The 25,709-nt window shown below is 45.7% G+C and overlaps 1 protein-coding gene across 7 annotated transcripts in view; it reads left to right on the forward strand.

Annotated features, from left to right (window-relative positions):
- The first annotated feature begins 4,119 nt into the window (after positions 1-4,119).
- prdm5 (PR domain containing 5) overlaps positions 4,120-25,709 on the forward strand; it is a 473,803-nt gene continuing 452,213 nt past the window's right edge. For all 7 annotated transcript variants that reach the window (XM_085963116.1, XM_085963128.1, XM_085963123.1 and 4 more), the window contains exon 1: positions 4,120-4,364. In XM_085963116.1, coding sequence (XP_085819242.1) covers positions 4,272-4,364 — 93 coding nt within the window. In that variant the 5' untranslated portion in view covers positions 4,120-4,271. The remainder of the gene's footprint in view (positions 4,365-25,709) is intronic.

A 25,709-nucleotide genomic window follows, 5' to 3' on the forward strand; every position in this document is an offset into this window, starting at 1 on the left:
CCACTGCTGGTGCTTCCTCTGCAGTAGGCAGTGGCAGGCGTGATAGCCCATCAGCGCTTCCATGCTGTTTCATGCCCTTATACTCTATTTCATATTGCTTCGCCCCTAGAAAAAGGGACCATCTTTGTAGCCATTGCGTAGTCATCACCGGAATGCCCTTCTTTGGATTAAAGATGGAGACAAGTGATTGGTGGTCAGTCAGCAAGGTGAACTTCTGCCCGTGCTGATAGTGGTTGAACTTTTTTACTCCCCATACTAGGCTGAGGGCCTCCCTGTCAATCTGGGCGTAGTTGCGCTCTGCTGAGGTTAATGACCGAGACGCAAAGGCTACTGGCCTCTCCAACCCGTCTGGGAATTTGTGCGACAGCAGCGCTCCAATACCATAGGGTGATGCATCACACGCCAACCGAATTGGTAGTGCTGGGTTGAAATGGGCCAACACCTCTTTTGATGTGATCAATTCTTTGCACTTCTGGAAAGCTCGTTTACATCCATCATTCCACTTCCATGGTACCCCTGTCTGCAGTAGGGTGTTCAGTGGGTGTAATACTGTAGACAAATTTGGTAAGAACTTATGGTAGTAGATCACCAGCCCGAGGAACGAGCTCAGTTGTGACACATTTTCCGGTGCTGGAGCCTTGACTACTGCCTCAATCTTCTCAGGGGACTTATGTAACCCCTCTTCATCAATAACCTGGCCACAATACGAGATCTGCTTCTGGAAAAACTCGCATTTGTGGCGATTAGCTCGTAGCCCATATCCCTTCAATCTAGTGAGCACCTGCTCCAGGTTGGCGAGGTGATCACTGTCATTTTCGCCCGTGACCAGGATGTCGTCCAAATAACACTGGGTCCCTGGAATCCCTTGCAGGACTTGATCCATTGCCCTTTGCCAAATAGCCGGAGCCGATGCTACCCCGAACACCAGCCGGTTGTATTGGTAGAGACCTTTGTGAGTGTTGATCGTCAGGTATTGTTTCGAGGCTTCTTCTACCTCCATTTGCAGGTACGCCTGGACCAGATCAATCTTAGTGAAGCATTTTCCTCCAGATAGCGAGGCGAAGATATCTTCAATCCGCGGAAGCGGATATTGTACCGTGTGAAGGACTGGGTTCACTGTCACCTTAAAGTCCCCACAGATGCGAACCTTCTTTGGTTCCCCAGGCGTATTACTCAACGACCTCTTCATTACAGGAACGATGGGTGTAGCCCACTCGCTCCAGTCCACTTTGGACAGTACTCCGGAACGTTCCAAACCTTCCAGCTCTGCTTCGACGGCTGGGCGGATCGCATAAGGCACCGGTCTGGCCTTAAAAATCTTTGAGCTTGCATTTTCCTCTATTTTAATCATCGCTGTTATGCCTTTTAGTGTTCCGAGTCCCTCCTGGAACACTTCTTGTGCGTCAGTTAGCATTTTTGACAGTCGTCCAGGTGTGACGTCGTCATCCTTTTTGGCCTCTACCGTCAGTGCCTGTATGGAATGCCAATCTAATTGTATCTTCCAGATCCATTCACGTCCTAGTAGTGGTGGTCCTCCATCTGGCAATACATATAGGTCCATTTTTGGTATTTCCTGGCCGTTGTATATCACGTTCACCCTTATTTTTCCTTTGGGGTAGACTTTTTGCCCCGTGTACATCTTCAAGACAATCTCTGTAGCTCTCAAAGGTATATGTGAGAATAGCCGCTTGTAGTCCCTTCGGTTTATGACTGTTAGGGCTGATCCTGTGTCCAATTCCATTTTCACTTGGACTCGGCTATCTTGAGCGTGACCCAGATAGTCTGGTGATCCTCCATTTTGATTACATTATGTAGTTTCAGACAACCCAGCTCCTTGCTTCCGGAGTCTGTATCACTTTTCTGTTCGTCTGAACTACTCTCCGCCACCTTATGTACCTTTTTGTACTTCTCCTGTGGAGATTTCTTGCTGCTGGTTTTCTTCCCCGACCTGCAGACTCTTGCTATGTGTCCTGCTTTTCCATACTGTCTGCACACTTGGTCCTTGAACCAACAATCCTTCTGGTCGTGTGTTGTTCTGCCGCAGCGATAACACTTCCCTGCTCCATATGACATTTCATTGGTGCCATATTCTTGCGGTCTCTGTTGTATCTCTGCAGCGTCCCGTGCGGCTGCTTCGTGTGATACTGCCATGCTGAAAGCCTTGTCGAGCGTAAGATCCTTTTCTGATCGAAGCCGTTTCTGGGTTCCTTCACTTTGAAGCCCACACACAAACTTATCCCTTAACGTATCTGCTAGTCCCATTCCAAACTGGCAGTGTTTCGATAGCTTGCGCAGTTCCGTTAAATACTCAGCATTACTTTCGTCTTTATGCTGGTTCCTTTTGTGAAACTTAAATCTTTCTGCTATCAGCAGCGGTGTGGGGTTTAAGTGGTTCTGTAGGATTTCCACTATGTTTTCGAAATCCTTATCCACTGGTTTATCTGGGGTTATTAGGTTTCGCAGTAAACCATACGTTTTTGCACCCATGGAATTCAACAAAACCAGTGCTTTCCTGGCATCTGGCACTTCATTCGCCTTGCAGTACACCTCAATGTGTTCCACATATGTCGCCCAATCTTCGACTTCATTGTCGAACGCTGTGACACTGCCACTCTTCGGCATCCCTGGGTGCGGTTAGACTGGCTAAAATGGCATCTCCCGCGCTCTCCCTTCTTCTCCGCTGGCTCAAAATGGCGTCTCCTGCGCTTCCCTTTCTTCCTGCGCTCGCCCTTCTTCTCCGCTGCGGCTTCAAAAATGGCGTCTCCCGCGCTCTCCCTTCTTCTCCGCGGCTCAAATGGCGTCTCCCGCGCTTCCTCTCTTCCCCCGCGGACGCTGCTCAGCCCTTGAGCCCTGGCTGTGCGCCTCTCTCGTTGCCGCCGCTCGGTCCTGAACCCCGACTGTGCTTTACCCTCTCTCTCTTTTTGTTTTCCGTCGACGCCACTCGATCTTCAACCCCCGGCTGCGCCCTGTGCGCTTTACCCTCTCTCTTACCCCATCGACGCTGCACGGCCTTTTCTGTGCCGTCGGTCGGCTCCAGCCGCCGCTGTCCGGGAAAGGTCTGCGCTGTACCTGTTGCCAGCCTGTTGCTGGATCGTCGTGGCTGGAGAACCAAGCCCAGCTCTCAACAGCCTCCCCTGTGATGCTCACTCTTTGCCGGATGACTGGGTGGTTGCTCGTGGTCAACGCCCGTGCTTCTGGCCTCGACTTTCTTCCACTGTCCTCCAGGAGTGAATCCTTGGGAGGAAATGCAGAGTTGCAGGTAGGTTTGAATCGACCTCGTCGCCACCATTAAATCCGTGAATCTTAAGGTATGGTGTTCTTCAATAAATAGACAGAGACTGCAGATCAACATCCAACAGGTGTTTACTGGATGAGGGTAGTCTAAAAACTAACAGTACAGATGCCTGCTCAGGGCTTATATACAGGTGTGGTCACTGCCGGTACTTACAGTATACAGGAGCTGTAAAAGTAGTTCTCTCTTAAAGGTACATACACTACAGTATCGTTGTGATTTGTTCTGGTCGGGAACTGCCTTACACTCAGAAAGATAAACCTACAACATTGGATATCCCAAATAACTGATTCTTGTATTTCTACACAAACTTTCCTTCTTAGGTGTATTAATGGATCTTATTTCATGTTATCACAATGAAATGACAGACAAATAGGGATCTGTTTTTATGATGGGTCTATCTATTATGAATTATGAAAGCCTATTCAAGTTTGGTCTCCTAGGTTCCCATGGTAAACAAATATACCTTTTTGGTGTGTAAAATAGCAAAACGAAAATGAGTATTTCTGACATCAATGCTTTACATACTGCGTTTTTGAAGCATTCGTGTCACACAGGGTGTTTTTTAAAGTACTTTATTTCCCGCACAACGTTTCCTCAACTCTACAACCGTTGTTGCAAATTAGTTGGATTAATTTTCGATATATGATTTATGGGATTTCACTCGCTGTTTAATATAAGAAAAGATACGTTTATTGTGGAGATGATGTCTAAACAGAAGAAACGGTGCGAAAAATGCGCTTCATTCTTAACATCTCCGCTTCAGCCGGAAAGTTTGGTGTTGTGCTGATTTTTTGTGTGTGTGGGGTACATCGGCGAACCAATCAGAGCGCTGCCGTCCCCAGGGCATCCCAGCACCAACATGGCAGCCGAGGCAGGGAAGGCAGCAAGTTACCAATGGCGATCTCCGCAGTGAGAGCCGTCCGTCCCGTCCCCTCCCCGCCCGGCCAGCGGCTCACCCGCCCGCCCGCGAATTAAAATGCTCGGCATGTATGTACCGGATAGATTCTCCTTGAAGTCGTCCAAAGTGCAAGAAGGGATCGGGCTGTACACTGCCAGACGAGTGAAAAAGGTTTGTATTGTTTTTAAGTTTTGCCTTCCGTAACACGAAAAAGGAATAATACCGGGTTCCCTTTGTCGAGATCTGTGTTTTTTTTAAAGGTTTGGTAACTTTTTGGTACCGATTGACTGACTGGTCGCCGCTGAAGGCTGCACGCCGGAGTGCCACGTATTTGACTGCACGGCTTTCACTGAGTTCACTCCCACCTCTCAGTCCCCGACTACAGTCTGCTGGGGAGATTGCAAAAATCCCTCATGATATCAAGTACAACTGCGTTTTTGGATCGCTTTTACAATATCTGCATCTACTTTTGCCACAAACAGTGGCTCTTTCCCTGTCTGAGCTCAAAGTTTAAATCCAGCTACTGAATTATTTAAAAATATCCCGCCCCCCATGATCGGTATTGTCATATGTCTGGTGAAGGGTACACATCTGAAACGTCATAGTCCGCCTTTCCTCTTTATTGATGCTGACTGGCCTGCTCTGTATGCCCAGCATTTTATGTTTTTATTTCAGATTTCCAGCATTGTTTATTATAAGAAACTGAGAGTTCAGGACCTTGTGCCCTTTACAGCTCGCTGGTTGTTTGCCAGTGTGAAAACTTAATTTTAAATTCTAACACAATGCATATCAGCTGTTAGTGGTGAGCCTGCAAAATTCCTGAATTCTTGCACCTCATTCTGTAGTTCACCAGTCTTGCCTATTTTAATGGGAATTAAAAGCCAGCCAGGTTTTCACCACTGTACTTTTCATTTATTATTGTTGGCATTTAATTGCAAGTTATGGGGATTGCTTTCAGTTTATTTCTCTCACTAGATTTAATGGAAGAAAGAACTTGCATTCATAAAGTGCCTTTCACATCTTCAGGGCAGCTCAGAGTGCTTCATGGCTAATGAATGACTTTTGAAGTGTAGTCATTGTTGTTTTATAGGGAAACACTGCAGCCAATTTGCACAGTGAGGTCTTGCAACTAACAAATGAGAGAAATAACCAGATAATGTGATTTTCTGTTATTGAGGGAGGTATGTTAGCTAGAGCATGAGGAAAACTCCCGTCTCTTTAAATAATTCTATTGGGATTTTTTATGTCCACATGAACAGGCAGATGGGGCTTTGGTTTAGTGATTCATCTGAAAGACGGCACCTCTGACAATGTAGCACCCCCTCATTTTGCTCTGAAGTGCCAGCCTAGATTATTACCCAGTGTGGGGTATGAAGCAACAAAATCTGACTTTGGTGAGAGTTCTTCCTTGAGTTAAGCTGACACTTGCAGGATGAAGAACAAAGAAGGGATGCCAGGGATATTGGGTGGCATCAGAGGTGAACTGGCCACAGCCATTATTAATGCTACCAGCTGTACTTACAAGCGTAGGTACACATACCTGATCGTGATGGAGGAGCACTTCTGCAGCCCAAGCTCAGCAGAGAGCTGTGCAATTTACTTCAAAGAGATCTGTAGCTAAACACCAACGTGGCCTCTGCAGAAGAGATTTCCAGTGTCTGCCTATTTCCTGTGCACAAAAGTATCAAACAGATCACTGATGCATTGTTCAGCAGGGCCAACAGTTCTATCTCTTTTCCCACTGAACAGTCATGGCAGGGCTGCCCAATTTTACAACACTGCTGGATTTCCCAAGGTAAAGAGAGTTGCTAATGTCACCCATGTGGTCATTCAGGCCCCTGGGCACAATACAATGGTCTATGGACAAAAAGGACTTCTACTTCACCATTATGTAGCTGATCACTAACCATTAACATTGTATCATGCAGGTCAATGCCCGGCTCCTTGGCAGCATTTCATGCTATGCTTTCATTTTAAGATCATCATATATGCTAAGCTTAATTGAAGGCAAAGAGATCAAGGCTACCCCTTTATCCCTGGCTAATGAGATCACCACCTAATATCCACCATGGGGGTTACATTGTTAGTGGCAGTCACAAGCAGAAGCAGAACTCAGCTACAAAGGCCTATGAAGTCACCAGGATTGTATCGGGAATGAGAGAGAGGCTTTAGGTATGAAGAGAGACAAGAGAAACTATTTTTTTGTATTCAAACAAAGAAGGATAAGAGGAGATCTGATGAAGGTGGTCAAAATTATGAGGGGTTTTAATAACATAAATAGGAAAAAAAACTATTTCCAATGATCAATGAGTTGGCAACTAGAGGGTGTAAATTTAAGACTTCCAATAAAAAAATGGAGGGAAAGATTAGGAGAAATTTTTTTACACAGAGGGTTGTTAGGGCTTGGAGTGCCGTACCAGAAACAGTGATGGAAGCTGGATAGGTATTTGAAAAATCAAACTTTGAAAGGGTATATTGAAAAAGGGTAGAGGAATTGAACTAAGTGCATAGTTCTTTCAGAGCCAGCATACACATGTTGGGCCGAATGATCACCTGCTGTGCTTTAGAATTCTATAGGCCAGAATTTGCAGTGGGAGTACGCCATCATACCACCTATGAAATGCACCGCAGGTTCAGGATTTCCTGCGCGTGTGCTAAATCCAAAACTTGCGATCTGTCAAGGTACGCCTTGACAGATGAACCGCATCGACGGGGAAATACTCATTGCTGGTCCAGAGTTGGGCTACTAGCCCACCAACTGCCCAGCAATTGCGTCCGAAAATTTTACGGTTAGTAAAAACTGGTGCAAGAGCCTGTTTCACTGTGAAAGGAACCCATTTGTATTGAACATTGAGAGCAAGCAGTGGATATAGTTGTAAGCAATACAACTTTTACCCTAAAAAGTGCAAAATCTGCTAATTGTTCAGTAAGTTTAAATAAAATTGAAATTATACTGTTACCAGAAAATCACCCACAGAAACAAACTACTTGTACTGACACATACCACTTTTATTAGTCTTCCGATTAGGCACTTTACAGCCTTCCGGACTCGATATCGAGTTCAACAATTTCAGATCATAACCTCGGCCCCTATTACATTTTAATATATTTTTTATCCTCGACTCTGGTTTGTGCCTTTTCCCTTTTTTTCTCTCCCACATGGCAGCTGTCTCTCATTCTGCCAGCGCATTTCACACTTCATCTAGAGCCATCTTTTGTCTCTTTACTAGTCCTATTACTATCTCGTCTCGTCTTGAATACCTCTTAATGTCTTCGCAAAATACTGCGGATGCTGGAAATCCGAAATAACAACAGAAAATGCTTGGAAAAACTCAGCAGGTCAGGCAACATCCGTGGAGAGAGAAACAGAGTCAACGTTTTGGGTCGAAACCCTTCTACAGAACTGAAAAAAAAAGGCAGGAAATTAAAAGATTAAAAGGCAGTTTGGGGGCTGGGAAATGGGGGAGGGGATGAAAGAAGAGACATTAAGAGATACTCCAGGTGAGACGAGATAGTAATAGGACAGGTAAAGAAACAAACAATGGCTCTAAATGAAGTGTGAAACGCGCTGGCAGAGTGAAAGACAGCTGCCATGTGGGAGAGAGAGGAAAAAAAAGGAAAAGGCACAAACCAAAAGTGTGGATAAAAAATATAATAGGTGTAAGGGTTTTTTGCTAGGTCTCTCTCTCTGGTGAGACCTCTCTTTTGCACAGTAATTTACCGAGTGGTTCAACCCACTCACCCCTTAGGTTCTGTACACTGGACTTTGAGGCAGGAACTACAATGCAGAGAATACTCTGTAGACCAAGTTTAATGAAACAAAGTGAAATTTTATTGCATAAAAGAAAAATTGAATGTAAGCCAAAATAAGGTACATGGGAGGGAAAAAACAAATCATAATACAGTACTAACCAATATATCCACAGGCATATTCTACTTTACAAGGTTCACCATGAAATAGGGAAACACACGGAACATCGAGGGACAACAACTCATTGTTAATTATCCCCTAAAATGCCCACCCGCTAAACCTAGCTAGATTAGATTATAAGGGGCCAGAAACATGCTCACCAGTCCCAGTTAGAAAATAGAGGTTTTGAAGTCTGCGTTTTGGCCCTCTCAGACGTCCTGTCTCCACGTGGTCAGCGGAATGCAGCGGGCTGCGACACACTCTTTTCTCCCTCGAGGTAATGGACACGGGCAGGCTGGATGTTAGCAGGCCTGGACATCGGCATGGAGAGAGACCAACTGTTTGACCATTTTTAGATAGGTTTCCTCTTGGAGGGTCGCCGTCTTTTCGTCTCGTCAAATGGCCCGGGGTTTGTCGATGATCTCCCGATAGCTACCCCGGGTCTGGGCGCTGACTTGATCTTCCCTCTCGAACCTCTCTCTCCAACCTCTAATGGCTACCCCAGGTCTCCATTTATACTTCTCATCGAGGCCCTTATCTCCCGCCATATCAAGGTTAGTCTTTGTTTAAATTTTGGCGGGCTTGCAGCACAGAGAGGTAGTCATTGTGTTTAAAGTACTTTCGGGATGGCCGGTAACTGCCATCTCTGGTCTGGAATGACGTATTGTCTTTAATGGGTCTTGATGTCCCCCTTTGAATTTGAAGCTGTTTCCCTTTGTCTGGGTAAACATTTTGATGGCCTTTATCTACAGGCCGATCTGATTGGATCTGCATCCAATCCATATGTATGGGGTTCTGTCTGGTTTCGCATTCTCCGAAATTGCATTCCAGAACTTACTGTGGGCTGAATCCACAAAAGCTGTCTGTGGACTGCAGGAACCATTTTAAAATGTCCCAAAAAGCTGGTCACGGGGTCTGGCGGCCATTTTGTGTGCCCCTTTTTCTGGGCTTCTTTTAAAACAGTCTTTAAAATTAAGGCCTTTTCTGCCAATAGACCCTTATAGGACAATGTTCAATTTTGCGAATCCTACATAGGGGCTGAGGTTATGATCTGAAATTGTTGAACTCGATATTGAGTCCGGAAGGCTGTAAAGTGCCTAATCGGAAGATGAGGTGCTGTTCCTCGAGTATACGCTGAGCTTCCGTGGAACAATGCAAGAGGCCGCAGACGGTGAAGTCTGAGTGGGAATGGAACGGTGAATTCAAATGACAGGCGACCGGAAGCTCGGGGTCACCCTTACGGTCCGAACGGAGGTGTTCCGCAAAGTGGTCACCCAATCTGCGTTTGGTCTCCCCAATGTAGAGGAGATCACATCGTGAGCAGCGAATACAGTATACTAGATTGCAAGAAGTACAAGTAAATCGTTGTTTCACCTGGAATGGGTGTTTGGGGCCCTGGACAGTGGGAAGGGGGGAGGTATATGGGCAGATGTTGCATCTCCTGCGCTTGCACGGGAAGGTGCTGGGCGAAGGGGAAGGGGTGCTGGGGAGTGGACTAGGGTGTCTCGGAGGGAGCGGCCCCTACGGAATGCTGGGAGGGGAGGGGAAGATGCGTTTGGTGGTGGAATCAATTAATGTCTCTTCACTCCCCTTTTGTTCTTCCATCCCCTCCCCCATTTCCCAGCCCCCAAACTGGCCTTTTAATCTGTTTCATTCCCTGCCTTTTTTCTCAGTTCTGATGTAGGGTCATCAACCTGAAATGTTAACTCTGTTTCTCTCTCCACGGATGTTGCCTGGCCTGCTGAGTTTTTCCAGCGTTTTCTGTTGTTATTTCCGCTTTTATTAGTATTCTGCACCAACAAGCCTTATCATATTCCAGCGTCTCACGTACTATTTGTAATTGATATAGAAACATAGAAGATAGGAGCAGGAGTAGGCCATTCAATGAGATCATGGATGATCATCCAAATTCAGTACCCTGTCCCTGCCTTCTCCCCATATCCCTTGATCCTGTTAGCCTTAAGAAATATATCCAACTCCTTCTTGAATATGTTTAATGAATTGGCCTCCACTGCCTTCTGTGGTAGAGAATTCCACAGGTTCAGCACTCTCTGGGTGAAGAAATTCCTCCTCATCTCTGTCCTAAATGGCTTACCCCTTATCCTTAGACTGTGACCCCTGGTTCTGGACTCCCCGGCCATCAGGAACATCCTTCCTGCATCCAGTCTGTCCAGTCCTGTATGAATTTTATAAGTTTCAATGAGATCCCCTCTCATTCTTCTAAACTCCAGCGAGCATAAGCCCAATCAACCCAATCTTTCCTCATACGTCATTCCTGCCATCCCAGGTATCAGTCTGGTGAATCTTCGCTGCACTCCCTCCATGGCAAAAACATCCTTCCTCAGGTAAGGCGACCAAAACTGCACACAATACTCAAGATGTGGTCTCACCAAGGCCCTGTACAACTGCAGCAAGACATCCTTGTTCTTGCACTCGAACCCTTTAGCTACGAAGGCCAACATACCATTTGCCTTCTTAACCGCTTGCTGCACCTGCATGCTTACTTTCAGTGACTGGTGCACAAGGACACCCAGGTCTCATTGCACTTCCCCTTCTCCCAATCTATTGCCATTGAGATAGTAATCTGCTTTCCTGTTTTTGCCACCAAAGTGGATAACCTCGCATTTATCCACATTGGGCAGAAGCATGGCAGATGTAGTATAACAATCACCCAACTTGTCCAAATCATACTGGAGTCTCTCGGCATCCTCCTCACAGCACACACGCCCACCCAGCTTTGTGTCGTCTGCAAACTTGGAGATATTACATCTAGTTCCCTCGTCTAGATCATTTATATATATTGTGAATAGCTGGGGCCCTAGGACCGATCCCTGCGGTACCCCACAAGTCACTGCCTGCCACTCGGAAATAAGCCTTTTATTCCAACTCTTTCCTTCCTGTCTGCCAACCAGTTCTTTATCCAAGTCAGTACCTTGCCCCCAATCCCATGTGCCTTAACTTTATACGCTAATCTCTTATGCGGGACCTTATCGAAAGCCTTCTGAAAGTCCAAATACACCACATCCACTGGTTCTCCCTTATCTATTCTACCAGTTACATCCTCAAAAAATTCCAGTAGATTAGTCAAGCACGATTTACCTTTTGTAAATCCATGTTGACTTTGTCCGATATTGTCACTGTTTTCCAAGTGCTCTGGTATTACATTTTTATAATGGACTCTAGCATTTTCCCCATTACTGATGTCAGGCTTACCGGTCTATAATTCCCCGTGTTCTCTCTACCACCTTTTTTGAAGAGTGGGATAACATTAGCTACTCTCCAATCCATGGAAACTGTTCCAGAGTCTATTGCATTTTGGAAGATGATCAGCAATGCATCTACTATTTCTAGGGCCACTTCCTTAAGTACCCTAGGATGTAGATTATCAGGCCCTGGGGATTTATCGGCCTTCAATCCCGTCAATTTCCCTAACAGCATTTCCCTACAAATACTGATTTCTTTCAGTTCCTCCCTTTTATCAGACACTATGTTCCCTGACATCTCTGGGAGGTTATTTGTGTCCTCCTTTGTGAAGACAGAACCAAAGTATGTATTTAATTGGTCTGCCATTTCTTTGTTCCCCATTATAAATTCCCCTGATTCTGACTGCAAGGGACCTATGCTTGACTTCACCAGTCTTTTTCTCATCACATATCTATAAAAGCTTTTACAGTCAGTTTTTATGTTCCCTGAAAGCTTACTCTCATACTCTATTTTCCCCCTCTTAATTAATCCCTTTGTCCTCCTTTGAATCCTAAACTGCTCCCAATCCTCAGGTTTACTGCTTTTTCTGGCCAATTTATATGTCTTCTCCTTGGATCTTATGCTATCCCTAATTTCCCTTGTTAGCCACGGTTGAGTCACCCTTTTTGATTTATTTGTATGCCATAAAGGGATGAACAAATTCTGTAGTTCATCCATGCGATCTTTGAATGTTTGCCATTGCCTATCCACCGTCAACCCTTTGAGTAACATTCCCCAATCAATCCTACACAACTCGCGCCTCATACCATCATAGTTTCCTTTATTTAATTTCAGGACCCTAGTCTCTGAGTCAACTACTTCACTCTTCATCTTAATGAAGAATTCTATCATATTATGATCACTCCTCCCCAAGGGGCCTCGCACAACAAGATTGCTAATGAATCCTTTCTCATTACATGATACTCAGTCTAAGATGGCCTGATCTCTAGTTGGTTCCTCGGCATATTGGTCCAGGAAACCAACTCCAGGAGTTCCTGCTCCACAGTATTGTTACTAATTTGGTTAGCCCAATTTATATGTAGATTAAAGTCACCCATGATAACTGCTTCCCTTATTGCACGCGTCTCTAATTTCCCATTTAATGCCATCCCCAACCTCCGCATTACTGTTTGGAGGGAGACCGGGCGCTTTAACGTATACATGAAATGTTTAATTACGTTTATTGCACAAATAACAAATATCCGCACATTTTATAGAATTAATTGTAAATATCTATGTGCGAGAATGCAGACATTGTGACAAGTACATTATACATAGCTGCACGTGAATTTCATACGGAGTAGGTGGGAAAACAACTTTTTTAGTTTAGTTGGCAAATATTACAGTACATAATAAAGACGGAGTCCCCTTTTCTGCTCCCACTCTCACCGAAGTACCTATTTAATTAAAGTTTTTTAAAAGTTTTAAAAATGTAATTTCAATGCAAGCGACGGAAAGAAGTTTCTGTGGTTGTGGCTTAATTTTGACAGATTTTGAGGGCGTGTCTTCCCTTACGCATAGTCTGTACGCTGCGCTCCTGGCCTCTGTGATGTAATATGCTGCGCAGAGCTCTGCAGTGCCGAACAGCAAGTCTATGTGTGGGGCCTTGCACAAGGTAAGTTCGTATTCTTTTCAGAGGTCGGCGGCGTACTGTGTAGCTATTCTGCTGACCGCAATTTTTGGCCCTATGATTCTATCTTGAAGCAGTGCTTCAGATATCTTGACAAGTTGGGGACACCCAGGGACACCTTACAGTACAACCCCACCAGGGTCTTCAAGATCATTATCTGTTGCATAACTTTGCTATACAAACAAGCTTAACCATGGAGGTAGAGGAAAGCCCGCAATGAGGACCAGAGGCAGATGTAAACACTGACTGAGATGATGGGCTGGACTTTCCCTGCGGAGGTGGGATGGCGGCAGAAGAGCTGGTTGGCGGGTTCCGGTCCCGCTCCCGTCTACAGCTGCTCTGAATTTTTTTTTCCGTAGAATGGCCTTGTTAAGCCCGCCCTGCGGGGTTCCTGGACAATTGACAGGAAGCGGGTCTGATGACGTCATTTGATGACGCATCATCAGCCGGTTTCCTTAAAGGGACCATGGCCACATTGATTTTGACAGTTGTGCTGTTAGTGTTCTACAGCATTGAGGTGCTGCAAACACTGATAAAAAAATAAATTAGGAGAGCGAATATGGGGCATGAAAAAACACTGGTGGGCAAAATAAAGGAAACTCCAAAGGTGTTTTATAAGTATATTAAGGGCAAGAGGATAACCAGGGAAATAATAGGGCCCATTAGGGACCAAAGTGGCAATCTGTGTGTAGAGCCGGAAGAGGTAGGTGAGGTTTTAAATGAATATTTTGCATCTGTGTTCACTATGGAGAAGGGTGATGTAGGCATAGAAATCAGGCAGGGGGATTGTGATATACTTGAACAAATTAGTATTGAGAGGGAGGAGGTACTTGCGGTTTTAGTGGGCTCAAAAGTGGATAAATCCCCAGGCCCTGATGGGATGTATCCCAGGCTGCTGTGTGAGGCAAGGGAGGAGATTGCAGGGGCTCTGACACAAATTTCAGAACCTCTCTGGCCACAGGGGAGGTGCCAGAGGACTGGAGAACAGCTAACGTAGTACCATTGTTCAAGAAGGATAGTAGGGATAAACCGGGGAATTACAGGTCGGTGAGCCTAACATCAGTGGTAGGGAAATTATTGGAAACAATTCTGAGGGACAGAATTAGTCTCCACTTGGAGAGGCAGGGATTAATCAGGGATAGTCAGCATGGCTTTGTCAGGGGGAGATCATATCTGACCAATTTGATTGAATTTTTTGAGGGGGTGACTAGGTGTGTGGATGAGGGTAGTGCAGTTGATGTAGTCTACATGGACTTCAGTAAGGCTTTTGACGAAGTCCCGTATGGGAGACTGGTCAAGATGCTAAGAGCCCATGGGATCTAGGGCAATTTGGCACATTGGATCCAAAATTGGCTTAGTGGCAGGAGGCAGAGGGTGATGGTCGAAGGTTGTTTTTGTGACTCGAAGCCTGTGTCCAGTGGTGTACCACAGGGATCGGTGCTGGGTCCTTTGCTGTTTGTAGTGTACATTAATGATTTAGATATGAATGTAGGAGGTATGATCAGTAAGTTCGCAGATGACACGAAAATTGGTGGAGTGGTAAATAGCGAGGAGGGAAGCCTCAGGCTACAGGATGATATAGACGGGATGGTTAGATGGGCAGAACAGTGGCAAATGGAATTTAACCCTGATAAGTGTGAGTTGATGCATTTTGGGAGGACTAACAAGGCAAGGGAATACACAATAAATGGTAGGACCCTAGGAAGGACAGAGGATCAGAGGGACCTTGGTGTGCATGTACATAGATCCCTGAAGGCAGCAGGAAAGGTAGATAAGGTGGTTAAAAAGGCATATGGGATACTTGCCTTCATTAGCCGAGGCATAGAATATAAGAGCAGGCAGGTTATGATGGAGCTGTACAAAACGCTAGTTAGGCCATAGCTGGAATACTGTGTGCAGTTCTGGTCGCCACACTATAGGAAGGATGTGATTGCATTGGAGAGGGTGCAGAGTAGATTCACCAGGATGTTACCTGGGCTGGAGCGCTTCAGCTATGAAGAGAGACTGGACAGGCTGGGGTTGTTTTCCTTAGAGCAGAGAAGGCTGAGGGGGGACCTGATTGAGGTGTACAAAATTATGAGGGGCATAGATAGGGTAGATAGAAAGGAACTTTTCCCCTTAGTAGAGGGGTCATTAACCAGGGGGCATAGTTTCAAGGTAAGGGGCAGGAGGTTTAGAGGGGATTTGAGGAAAAACTTTTTCACCCAGAGGGTGGTTGGAATCTGGAACTCACTGCCTGAAAGGGTGGTAGAGGCAGGAACTCTCACAACATTCAAGAAGCATTTAGATGAGCACTTGAAACGCCACAGCAGACAATGCTACGGACCAAGTGCTAGAAAATGGGATAAGAATATTCAGGGCTTGATGGCCGGCGTGGACACAATGGGCCGAAGGGCTTCTTTCTGTGCTGTATAACTCTATGACTCACCCTGCTGTGCCACTCATCACATCCCCATCGCTCTGCCTTCCCTACCCTACTCCTGCTCATCCTTATTCACACCAACTTACCTTGCACCTCCACCCATCCCTCTCTATCTACATTATCACTTCCCCTTCTCACTAGCCACCCCTCACACTCACCCTCATCCTACTGCAAGCATACCAACTAACAACACACAAGGGTAGGCACTTGAGAGGTTTAGCCAATGTTCATGTGAAGTTTCTGTTAATGTGTTGTCATCCATTGAAACCTATATTTTCAACACTTCACCTTATTGGACAGATCTGTGCGCACCTTGAGAAATGTCTTAGTGAGTTCCAGTGAATGTTGAGACATTACTCCATCACCCCCCCCCCCGCCAGCTATTGTGATGAGTGTGAAAGGAATGGCTTGGACATTGTAGGGATGCTTTATGGTGCTGGTGTGGGATGGTATCAACCTGGCGCATCATGTGTCAGCCAGGGTGTACAGTGTCAAGTGAAGTAAATCTGGCCATGGTGATGCCATCACTGGCCTCCCGGGCAGCAATATTGTCGGGGGCTGATGCCCTGTGTCCTGTGCAGCATCAGGTGATGGCGGAGAAGGTTGGTGTTGTTGTTGGTGTGCCTGGTGATGTTGGTGTTGGGGCTGATCGTGGAAGGATTCAGAGGACCAAGGTCTGATTTTTTCAAGGGCACTGATGTTGTTGGAATAGATGGCAGCTGCAGTTGAGATGACAGAAGCAATCTGTCAATGGTGAGAAAGGTTGTTCCAATGAGGAGCCACTGGATAAACAGTTTGGCTCTAAACACTTGCAAGCTAAAGACATCTCTATTATGTGTTATAAATGCAGTTAACAGTTTCTGAGCTCTGAACCTGAACAGCTGCAACATGGTATCCTTTATATCACTTCTGCAGCTTTTGGGTTATCAGATAAATCAAAGCAGACTCAACTAACGACAGGGTGAGCAGGCGTGTTCCCTGGGCAGCGGGTAACCTGTGGGGGAGCATGTAAAATTACAAGGTGGGCTCAAAATAGCATGAAATTGGCTCTTAACAAGCCATTTAATGATCTAAATTGTCTCCCCCGCCACTTGGTGTCGGGTCAGTTCTGCGCAGACAGACCCGACACCTGGGAGACTCGTGTGGAGGTGGGTTGACAGCGGGTTTCCTATCTGCTGTCAATCTTCACTATTTTGACAGCAGACCCTCCTCCAAACCTGCACTCTGAGTGCTGGCAAAATCCAGCCCTATGCCTCTATAGAAACCCCAGCCCAGCCAAGATAGCTGGTGTGCCAGGTACTCATCCAAGAGACATTCAACTAAGTGCCTGCACTGCCTTTTAAGGACCCCATAGTGCAGAGAAAGTGGACCTCGGCACCTTTGCAACACTTTAGGCACTTTACAGACTTCAGGACTCAACATAAAGTTCAACAATTTCACATCATTGCTTTGGCCCCTATCATATATATTTTTTTCCCACACTTTTTGTTTGTTCGTTCTTTTCTTCTCTCCCACATGGCAGCTGTCTTTCATTCTGCCAGCACAATTTACACTTCATCTAGAGCCATCTTTTGTTTCTTAACCTGTCCCATTACCACTTCCTTTTGCCTTGAATATCTCTTAATGTCTCTTAACCTCTCCTGCCTTCTATTCTATCACAGACCTTCCCTTTTGTTCTTTCATCCCCTCCCCCTTTTCTCAGTTCCTACACTTTCTTAAAAATCTGTTCCATTTTCTGCTTTTCTTCCAGTTCTAACGAAAGGTCATCGACCTGAAATGTTAACTCTGTTTCTCTCTTCACAGATGCTGCCTGACCTGCTGAGTATCTCCAGCATTTTCTGTTTTTATTTGCAACATTGTCGTTTGCACTTCCTTAACTGACAATGGCTGTACTTTATTGTTTCTACTCATTCGATACTTTCAGAAAGAGAGTCGGTGAACAAAGCTCAAACGCAGTGCAACCAATTTATTCTCCTATTTTGTGTCTTGAGTCAGTGATGTTGGTATCTTTTCCTAAGGTACTTCCCCTTGCTGCTGGTGTATTGTGCATGGTTTCGAAGTGATGCCACAGTAGGAGGAGTAAGTGTGGGGAGCTATTTGGGATTCAATTGGCCTGTACCTACTTGTGCTAGTTCCTGAGACAGCCCTGTAACTGATTCAGCCACTGCACAATCACAGTTCTACACACCTGCACTTTCCACCAGGAGATCATTAGACGCTGATCTTTTTCACTCCTTAGCTAAGGGGTATGGCGGCCAATTATAGCACCCGAACTGCTATCCCAGCTGAGATTAGCTAATTCAGCACAGATCAGGAATTGAGCCTGTCATTTTGTGGCCTGTATGACTCATTACCATATCATTCGGTGCATTTACCCACGAACCGATCAGGGAGCTTTGCAAATTATGTTTTTCTCCCTTGTCTCTCTTTGATTCCCTTCATTGTTCATGTTCCTCTGCTGCAAGGACTGAGAAGCTACAGATATACTCTCAGGGCTCTGCCAATGTAGTTCTATAATGGCAGCTGGGAGATGTATGAGAACAGCTCAAGGTGACTTGCTGCCTCATTCTGCTCCCCCCTTGCTCCTTGTGGGATGAGCTATCACTGCTGAAGTCCAACGCAGAACACTACATCTAAGATCAGGAGCTCATCACTGGCATGAACTAGTGTCTTACCTCAATAAGGCACAAAGCGTTGCTACTGCAATACACTCTGTCATAGTGTTGCACCAATTAGAGTAATTAATTCAGATGTAGTCCGTGGCCAGGGACAGGATGGTGTGACTAGAAGTGAGGCAGGTACGGGGATCTAGGAGGTAGTGTTGGAGGAGCCGCAGCCCTTGCTCTTGTCCAACAGGTTTGAGGCTCTTACTCCCTGTGAGGATGGGAACGGGGACTGCGGGGAGGATGAGCAACCTGGTCACAGCACCGTGGAGCGGGGGGCCATTCAAGTGGGGGGAGTTAAAAGAAATGTTGTAGTGGTAGGGGATAGTATCGTTAGGGGGATAGATAGGGTTCTTTTCAGCCGAGAGCGAGAGTCCTGAAGGCTGTGTTGACTGCCCGGTGCCAGGGTTAAGGACATCTCCTCTGGGCTGGAGAGAAACTTGGAGTGGGAGGGGGAGGATCCAGTTGTCGTGGTCCATGTTGGTACCAAATACATAGATAGGACAAGGAAAGAGGTTCCATTGAGGGAGTTTGAGCAGCTAGGGGCCAAATTAAAAAGCAGAACCACAAGGGTAATAATCTCTGGATTACTACCTGAGCCACGTGCAAATTTGGCTAGGGTAAATAAAATTAGAGAGTTAAATGTGTGGCTCAAAGACTGGTGTGGGAGAAATGGGTTTTGCTTCTTGGGACACTGGCACCAGTACTGGGACAGGAGAGAGCTGTTCCGTTGGGACGGACTTCACTTGGCCAGTGCTGGGACTAGAATCCTGGCGAATCGAATAGGGCTGTAGAGAGGGCTTTAAACTAATTAGTGGGGGGAGGTTTTAAGAGAGCGAAAAATAAAAATGACAGTAGAGCAAGGTAGCAGTGGGGGAATTAAAAACCAGAGCGTGTCAGGAAGGGACAGAATGTATATAATGATAAAGGTAAAGTAGTAAAGGGGGTAAAAGCAGGAATAAATTGTCAGAAAACATATTTGAAAGTTCTTTATCTGAATGCACGCAGCATTCGTAACAAAAGAGATGAGTTGACGGTACAAATAACTACACATGGGTATGACCTGGTGGCCGTTACGGAAACATGGCTGCAAGATGATCATGACTGGGAACTAAACATACAAGGGTATTTGACAATTAGGAAGGACAGACAGGAAGGAAAGGGAGGTGGGGTTGCTATGTTAATCAAGGATGGAATCACTGCAATAGTCAGAAATGATATTGGGTCAAAGGATCAGGATAGTGAAACAGTTTGGGTGGAGATAAGGAATAATAAGGGGAAAAAGTCACTAGTGGGCGTAGTCTATAGGCCTCCTAACAGTTGCAACTCTGTTGGTCGGATTATAAATCAGGAAATAGTTGGGGCTTGTAATAAGGGAACAGCTATAATCATGGGGGATTTTAACTTTCATATTGACTGGACTAATCAAATTGGGCATGGCAGCCTTGAGGAAGAGTTCATAGAGTGTATTAGGGACGGGTTCCTTGAGCAGTATGTAACTGAACCAACCAGGGGGCAGGCAATCTTAGATCTGGTCCTGTGTAATGAGACAGGATTAATAAAAAATGTCCTAGTAAAGGATCCCCTTGGAATGAGTGACCATAATATGGTTGAATTCCAAATTCAGTTTGAGGGTGAGAGAGTTGGATCTCAAACCAGTGTACTGAGCTTAAATAAAGGAGACTATGAAGGTATGAGAGTAGAATTGACTAAAGTGGACTGGGAAAACAGATTAAAGTGTAAGACGGTACAAGAGCAGTGGTCTACATTCAAGGAGCTATTTCACATCTTTCAAGATAAATATATTCCACTGAGGAAAAAGGGGAGTAAAAGAAAAGACAGCCATCCGTGGCTTAGTAAAGTAATAAAGGATAGTATCCAACTGAAAACAAGGGCATATAAAGTAGCCAAATCTAGTGGGAGGATAGAAGATTGGGAAGCATTTAAAAGCCAGCAAACAATAACTAAAAGATTAATTAAGAAAGGGAAGATAGATTATGAAAGTAAACTAGCAAAAAATATAAAAACAGATCGCAAGAGTTTCTACAGCTATATAAAAAGAAAAAGGGTGGCTAAAGTGAACGTTGGTCCCTTAGAGGATGAGACCGGGAAACTAGTGGTGGGGAACATGGAGATGGCAAAGACGCTGAACAAATATTTTGTATCAGTCTTTACAGTAGAGGACACTAAAAATATCCCAACACTGGACAAACAGGGGGCAATGGTGGGGGGAGGAGCTAAACACAATTAAAATCACTAAGGAGATGGTACTCGGTAAAATAATGGGACTTAAGGCGGATAAATCCCCCGGACCTGATGGCCTACATCCTAGGGTCTTGAGAGAAGTGGCGGTAGGGATTGTGGATGCATTGGTGATTATTTTCCAAAACTCCCTGGACTCGGGAAAGGTCCCGGCTGATTGGAAAACTGCTAATGTAACACCCTTATTTAAGAAGGGAAGTAGACAAAAAGCTGGAAACTATAGACCAGTTAGCCTAACATCTGTGGTTGGCAAAATGTTGGAGTCCATTATTAAGGAAACAGTAACAGAGCATTTGGATAAACATAATTTAATAGGACAGAGTCAGCATAGTTTTATGAAGGGGAAGTCATGTTTGACAAATTTGCTCGAATTCTTTGAGGACGTAACATACAGGGTGGATAAAGGGGAACCAGTGGATGTAGTGTATTTGGACTTCCAAAAGGCATTTGACAAGGTTCCAAACAAAAGATTACTGATCAAGATAAAAATCACGGGATTGGGGGTAATATACTGGAATGGGTGGAAGATTGGCTATCTAACAGAAAACAAAGAGTTGGGATAAATGGTTCGTTCTCGGGTTGGCAATCAGTAACTATTGGTGTTCCGCAGGGATCAGTGCTGGGACCCCAACTCTTTACAATCTATATTAACGATTTGGAGGAAGGGACCGAGTGCAACATATCCAAGTTTGCCGACAATACAAAGATGGGAGGGAAAGCAGTGAGTGAGGAGGACATAAAAAACCTGCAAAAGGACATAGACAGGCTAAGTGAGTGGGCAGAGATTTGGCAGATGGAATATGTTCTGGACCAATTGACTTTTTACATGCAGTGAACATTTTATATGCAGATAGCACCCTCTGCTGGTGGTTATTGTGTTAGCAGTTTGTATGCTGGAAAGGTCATCTGATCTTTCTACCTTTCTTCCTGTGTGAGGTCATTTGACCTTCATACCTTTCTTCCTGTGTAACACAGGAAGTAGAATTCCAGGAAGAACCTGGCAGTAATGGACGATTCTATAAGGGTTTTACAATCCAATGTAATCTGATTTCATATGTTAGGCCAAGCGCAATATCTGTGAGTATTTTTGTTTCTTAGCATAATAGCAACGTTGTCAGAGTAGTATTTTGATAACACTATGTTTATAAAAGGTTAATATTTGATAGTTATAGAAGTTAGTCCAAATGTTAGTTAGTTATACAATTAGTCTATTCTACTGTTGTAAATATGTTTATATCTTATGTAATATCGAATGTATAGTACTCAGTTATGTACAAAACATACTTTGTCTTTGTTTACAGTTTCACAAATTTGTTCAAGTAAAGCTTCAAAACAGCAAACGGCTTCACGAAGAATTATTTTTGAATAAGTGTTTAACTTGCTGGATAACTAGATAGGAGCACGTCTAGCGCGGCCAGTACTTTGAAAAGATATCAGTGAAAAGATAGCAATACGGCTAGCTGTGAAGAGCGGAGCAGGAGGAACCCAGAGTAAGCCTTAACCTCGTAGAGCACATCTACCTCACATCAACATGTCAGAAGATAATAACGAAAATGCTTTGCAGCAAGTAGAAGACCTTAAACAGGCAGACGAAACTGTAGAACATGACAATCGGTCTATAAGCTCCGGTTACTACAGATCACAAGTTGGTTCACGGTCATCGGGTGGTTCTAGAGTAAGCATAGCCATCGCCAAAGCGCGGACTAGCCAAGCCAGAGCTGCACATGCGGACAGTGAAATAGAAATAAAAGTAAGACAGGCCCGTCTCCAAGCTGAATCCCAAGCCGAACAGGCCCGATCCCAAGCCGAACAGGCCCAACACCAAGCTGACCTGGCCAGTCACCAGGTTGAACGACAAGCTAAACAGGCCCGTCTCCAAGCCACATTAGACGCTCTGCAGCAACAAAAAGAGATAGATGCTGCATTAGCCGAGACACAAGTATTCGAGGCAATTTTGGAGGGAGCTGTTCCCGAGACAGCTTACAAACCTTCAATTCCCGTTCCGTGGCAGAGTCCACGACAGCGCACCATAGATTACGTCAGCGACCATGCCGACATACAGTTTACAGGAGAAAGGGATGGAGGCCCGCACATCTCTACAGACGCAAGCACTTCGTATAACATGCCACAAGTTGCCAACCAAGGTCAAAGCAGACGGCGTGCCTCAAGCCGCAGAGTCTCCCCCAGCAGAACGGAAGACACGGTGCAAAGGAATAGGACGCCGAATAGAGAAAGTCAGAGGCAAATCCCCTCTCGGTCCCTTGAGACCCCCAACAGAGCCCCCAGCCAAGGCAACCCTGGCACAGGTCCCAGCACCTACGACCTCGCCAAATACCTTGCACGCACCCAGCTGGTGACTTCGGGGTTAATCAAGTTTGATGACAGGCCGGCGAATTATCGGGCTTGGAAGTCCTGCTTCCACGATGCCATATCGGGCTTAGACCTGTCGGCAGGAGAAGAGCTCGGCCTCCTTATCAAATGACTCGGCCCAGAGTCCGCCGGACAGTCCTGCAGGATAAAAGCGGCCAATGTGGGACAGCTGCCAGAGGGGTTGAAGAAGGCTTGGGCGAGGCTGGAAGAAAGCTACGGCTCGCCCGAAGCCATTGAAAGGGCTCTCTTTGACAGGTTGGAGAACTTTCCGAGGTTGACGAGTAAGGAACCCCAGAAGCTCCGCGACCTTGAAGATCTGCTGTCGGAACTCAAAGCCGCAAAGCAGGATGGCTACCTACCCGGTCTATCGTACTTAGACACTTCCAGAGGGGTAAGTCCCATCATTGAGAAGCTTCCATTTAACCTGCAAGAGAAGTGGATAACGTTTGGATCAAAGTTTAAGCTAAAGCACAACGTGGCGTTCCCACCATTCTCTGCGTTCGTTAAATTCATCCGTAAAGAAGCCAAAGCCAGGAACGACCCCAGCTTCAACAACTTCTCCGCCCACCCAGCACTTGCCAGAAGAGACAAGTTCGACAGACATGGAAAGACACCAATATCTGTCCACAAAATGCAAGTGTCCTCAACTGAGCACACAAAGATTCAGAAGAAACCTGAGGATATGAGCAAACAATGCCCTATCCACAACAAGCCCCATCCTTTAAAGAAGTGCAGAGGCTTCAGGGATATGTCCCTGGAAGATCTGAAACAATATCTTAAAGAGAACTCTATGTTTCAAGTGCTGCTCTTCCACGAGCCATCTCGCCAAGAACTGCAAGGTATATGCAAAATGCACAGAAGGTGAAAGTGATCGGCACGTTTCAGCACTACACCCAGGCCCAGCTCCTTGGAAGTCAGAGACGCCTCCTCCCGCTTCAGAGCACGGCGGGGAGAGAGAGGGAGCTGCTGGTCCAGAGATTACATCCGGGGCACCGAGGTGTGTGGAGAAGGAGTGAGCGCAAGAGCATGCGCCAAGATATGCCTCGTTAATGTGTACCCTGTAGGAAGGTGCCAAGAATCTGAGAGAGCCATCTCAAGTGAGCACACTCAAGACTTCCCTCTTGGAGAATGGTCGTCCAAGCTACCTTACCCCATGCAGTAGACAGATCCGCATGGTGTTTGACTCCAGTGCACCATATCAGGGAGTCTCTCTCAACGACGTACTCCTCACAGGGCCCGATCTTAACAGCCTCTTGGGAGTGCTCATGAGATTCAGGAAAGAGCCCGTCGCCATCACTGCTGATATCCAGCACATGTTTCATTGCTTCGTGGTGAGAGAAGACCACAGAGATTTCCTCCGCTTCTTGTGGTATCGGGACAATGACCCCAATAGAGACATTGTGGACTACAGAATGCGTGTCCATGTCTTTGGGAATAGCCCATCCCCTGCTGTCGCCATATACGGACTAAGGAGGGCTGCCAAGGAAGAAGACAACGACTTTGGCAGTGATGTGAGAGGGTTCATCGAACGAGAGTTCTATGTCGACGACGCACTGAAGTCATTCCCGACCGAAGCAGAGGCCATCGGTACCCTCGGATGAGCCCAGGAACTACTTGCACTATCCAACCTCAGGCTGCACAAGATAGTCTCTAACAGGCCAGCAGTGATGGAGGCATTCCCCCCTGAAGATCGTGCTAAGGACGTCAAGGACCTAGACCTCTTCACTGATGACCTCCCCCTACAGCGTAGCCTAGGGGTGTCGTGGAACATAGCAACAGACAGGTTCACGTTCCAAGTCCTAGACGCCAAGAAACCCTTCACATGTAGAGGAGTGCTCTCTACAGTCAACAGCCTATACGACCCTCTCGGCTTCTTAGCCCCTGTCACCATACAAGGCAGGCTGCTCCTCAGGGAACTCTCCACACGCGCTGAAGAGTGGGATTCACCTCTCCCTGAAGAGATGGAAGCAGAGTGGGACGGATGGAGAGACTCACTCCAAGACTTACAGGAGATCCGAATACGTCGCTGCTATTCGTCTTTCTCTCCCTTAAATGCCCAATTCAAAGAGCTTTGTGTCTTTGCAGACGCATCCGCTAAGGCCATTGCAAGTGTGGCTTATCTGAAGGTCACCACTCAAGAAGGACAAAGCAAAATCGGCTTCGTCTTTGATAGAGGCAAGTTGGCGCCCTAGCCAGACCTCACCATACCCAGATTGGGACTGTACGTAGCAGAACGCAACCTACCCCCTCACAGCAGTCTACGGAAGCTGCATCCTATCATCGAAACCGACGGACTGTCTCCGAGGTGGTTCTTCTTTTGTCGTCAGAGGACTCCAGTGACAAGTAGAGTTCGGACTATGTGGAGTCGTTAACGACCCCAGACGGGGAGTGTTCTGGACCAATGGACTTTTTACATGCAGTGAACATTTTATATGCAGATAGCACCCTCTGGTGGTGGTTATTGTGTTAGCAGTTTGTATGCTGGAAAGGTCATCTGATCTTTCTACCTTTCTTCCTGTGAGAGGTCATTTGACCTTCGTACCTTTCTTCCTGTGTAACACAGGAAGTAGAATTCCAGGAAGAACCTGGCAGTAATGGAGGATTCCATAAAGGTTTTACAATCCAATGTAATCTGATTTCATATGTTAGGCCAAGCGCAATATCTGTGAGTATCTTTGTTTCTTAGCATAATAGCAACGTTGTCAGAGTAGTATTTTGATAACACTATTTTTATAAAAGGTTAATATTTGATAGTTATTGAAGTTAGTCCAAATGTTAGTTAGTTATACAATTAGTCTATTCTACTGTTGTAAATATGTTTATATCTTATGTAATATCGAATGTATAGTACTCAGTTATGTACAAAACATACTTTGTCTTTGTTTACAGTTTCACAAATTTGTTCAAGTAAAGCTTCAAAACAGCAAACGGCTTCACGAAGAATTATTTTTGAATAAGTGTTTAACTTGCTGGATAACTAGATAGGAGCACGTCTAGCGCGGCCAGTACAGAATAT

Source organism: Somniosus microcephalus, chromosome 2, assembly GCF_052327205.1.
Source record: "Somniosus microcephalus isolate GS21.2 chromosome 2, FLI_Smic_1.0, whole genome shotgun sequence".
Classification (NCBI taxonomy): Eukaryota; Metazoa; Chordata; class Chondrichthyes; order Squaliformes; family Somniosidae; genus Somniosus; species Somniosus microcephalus.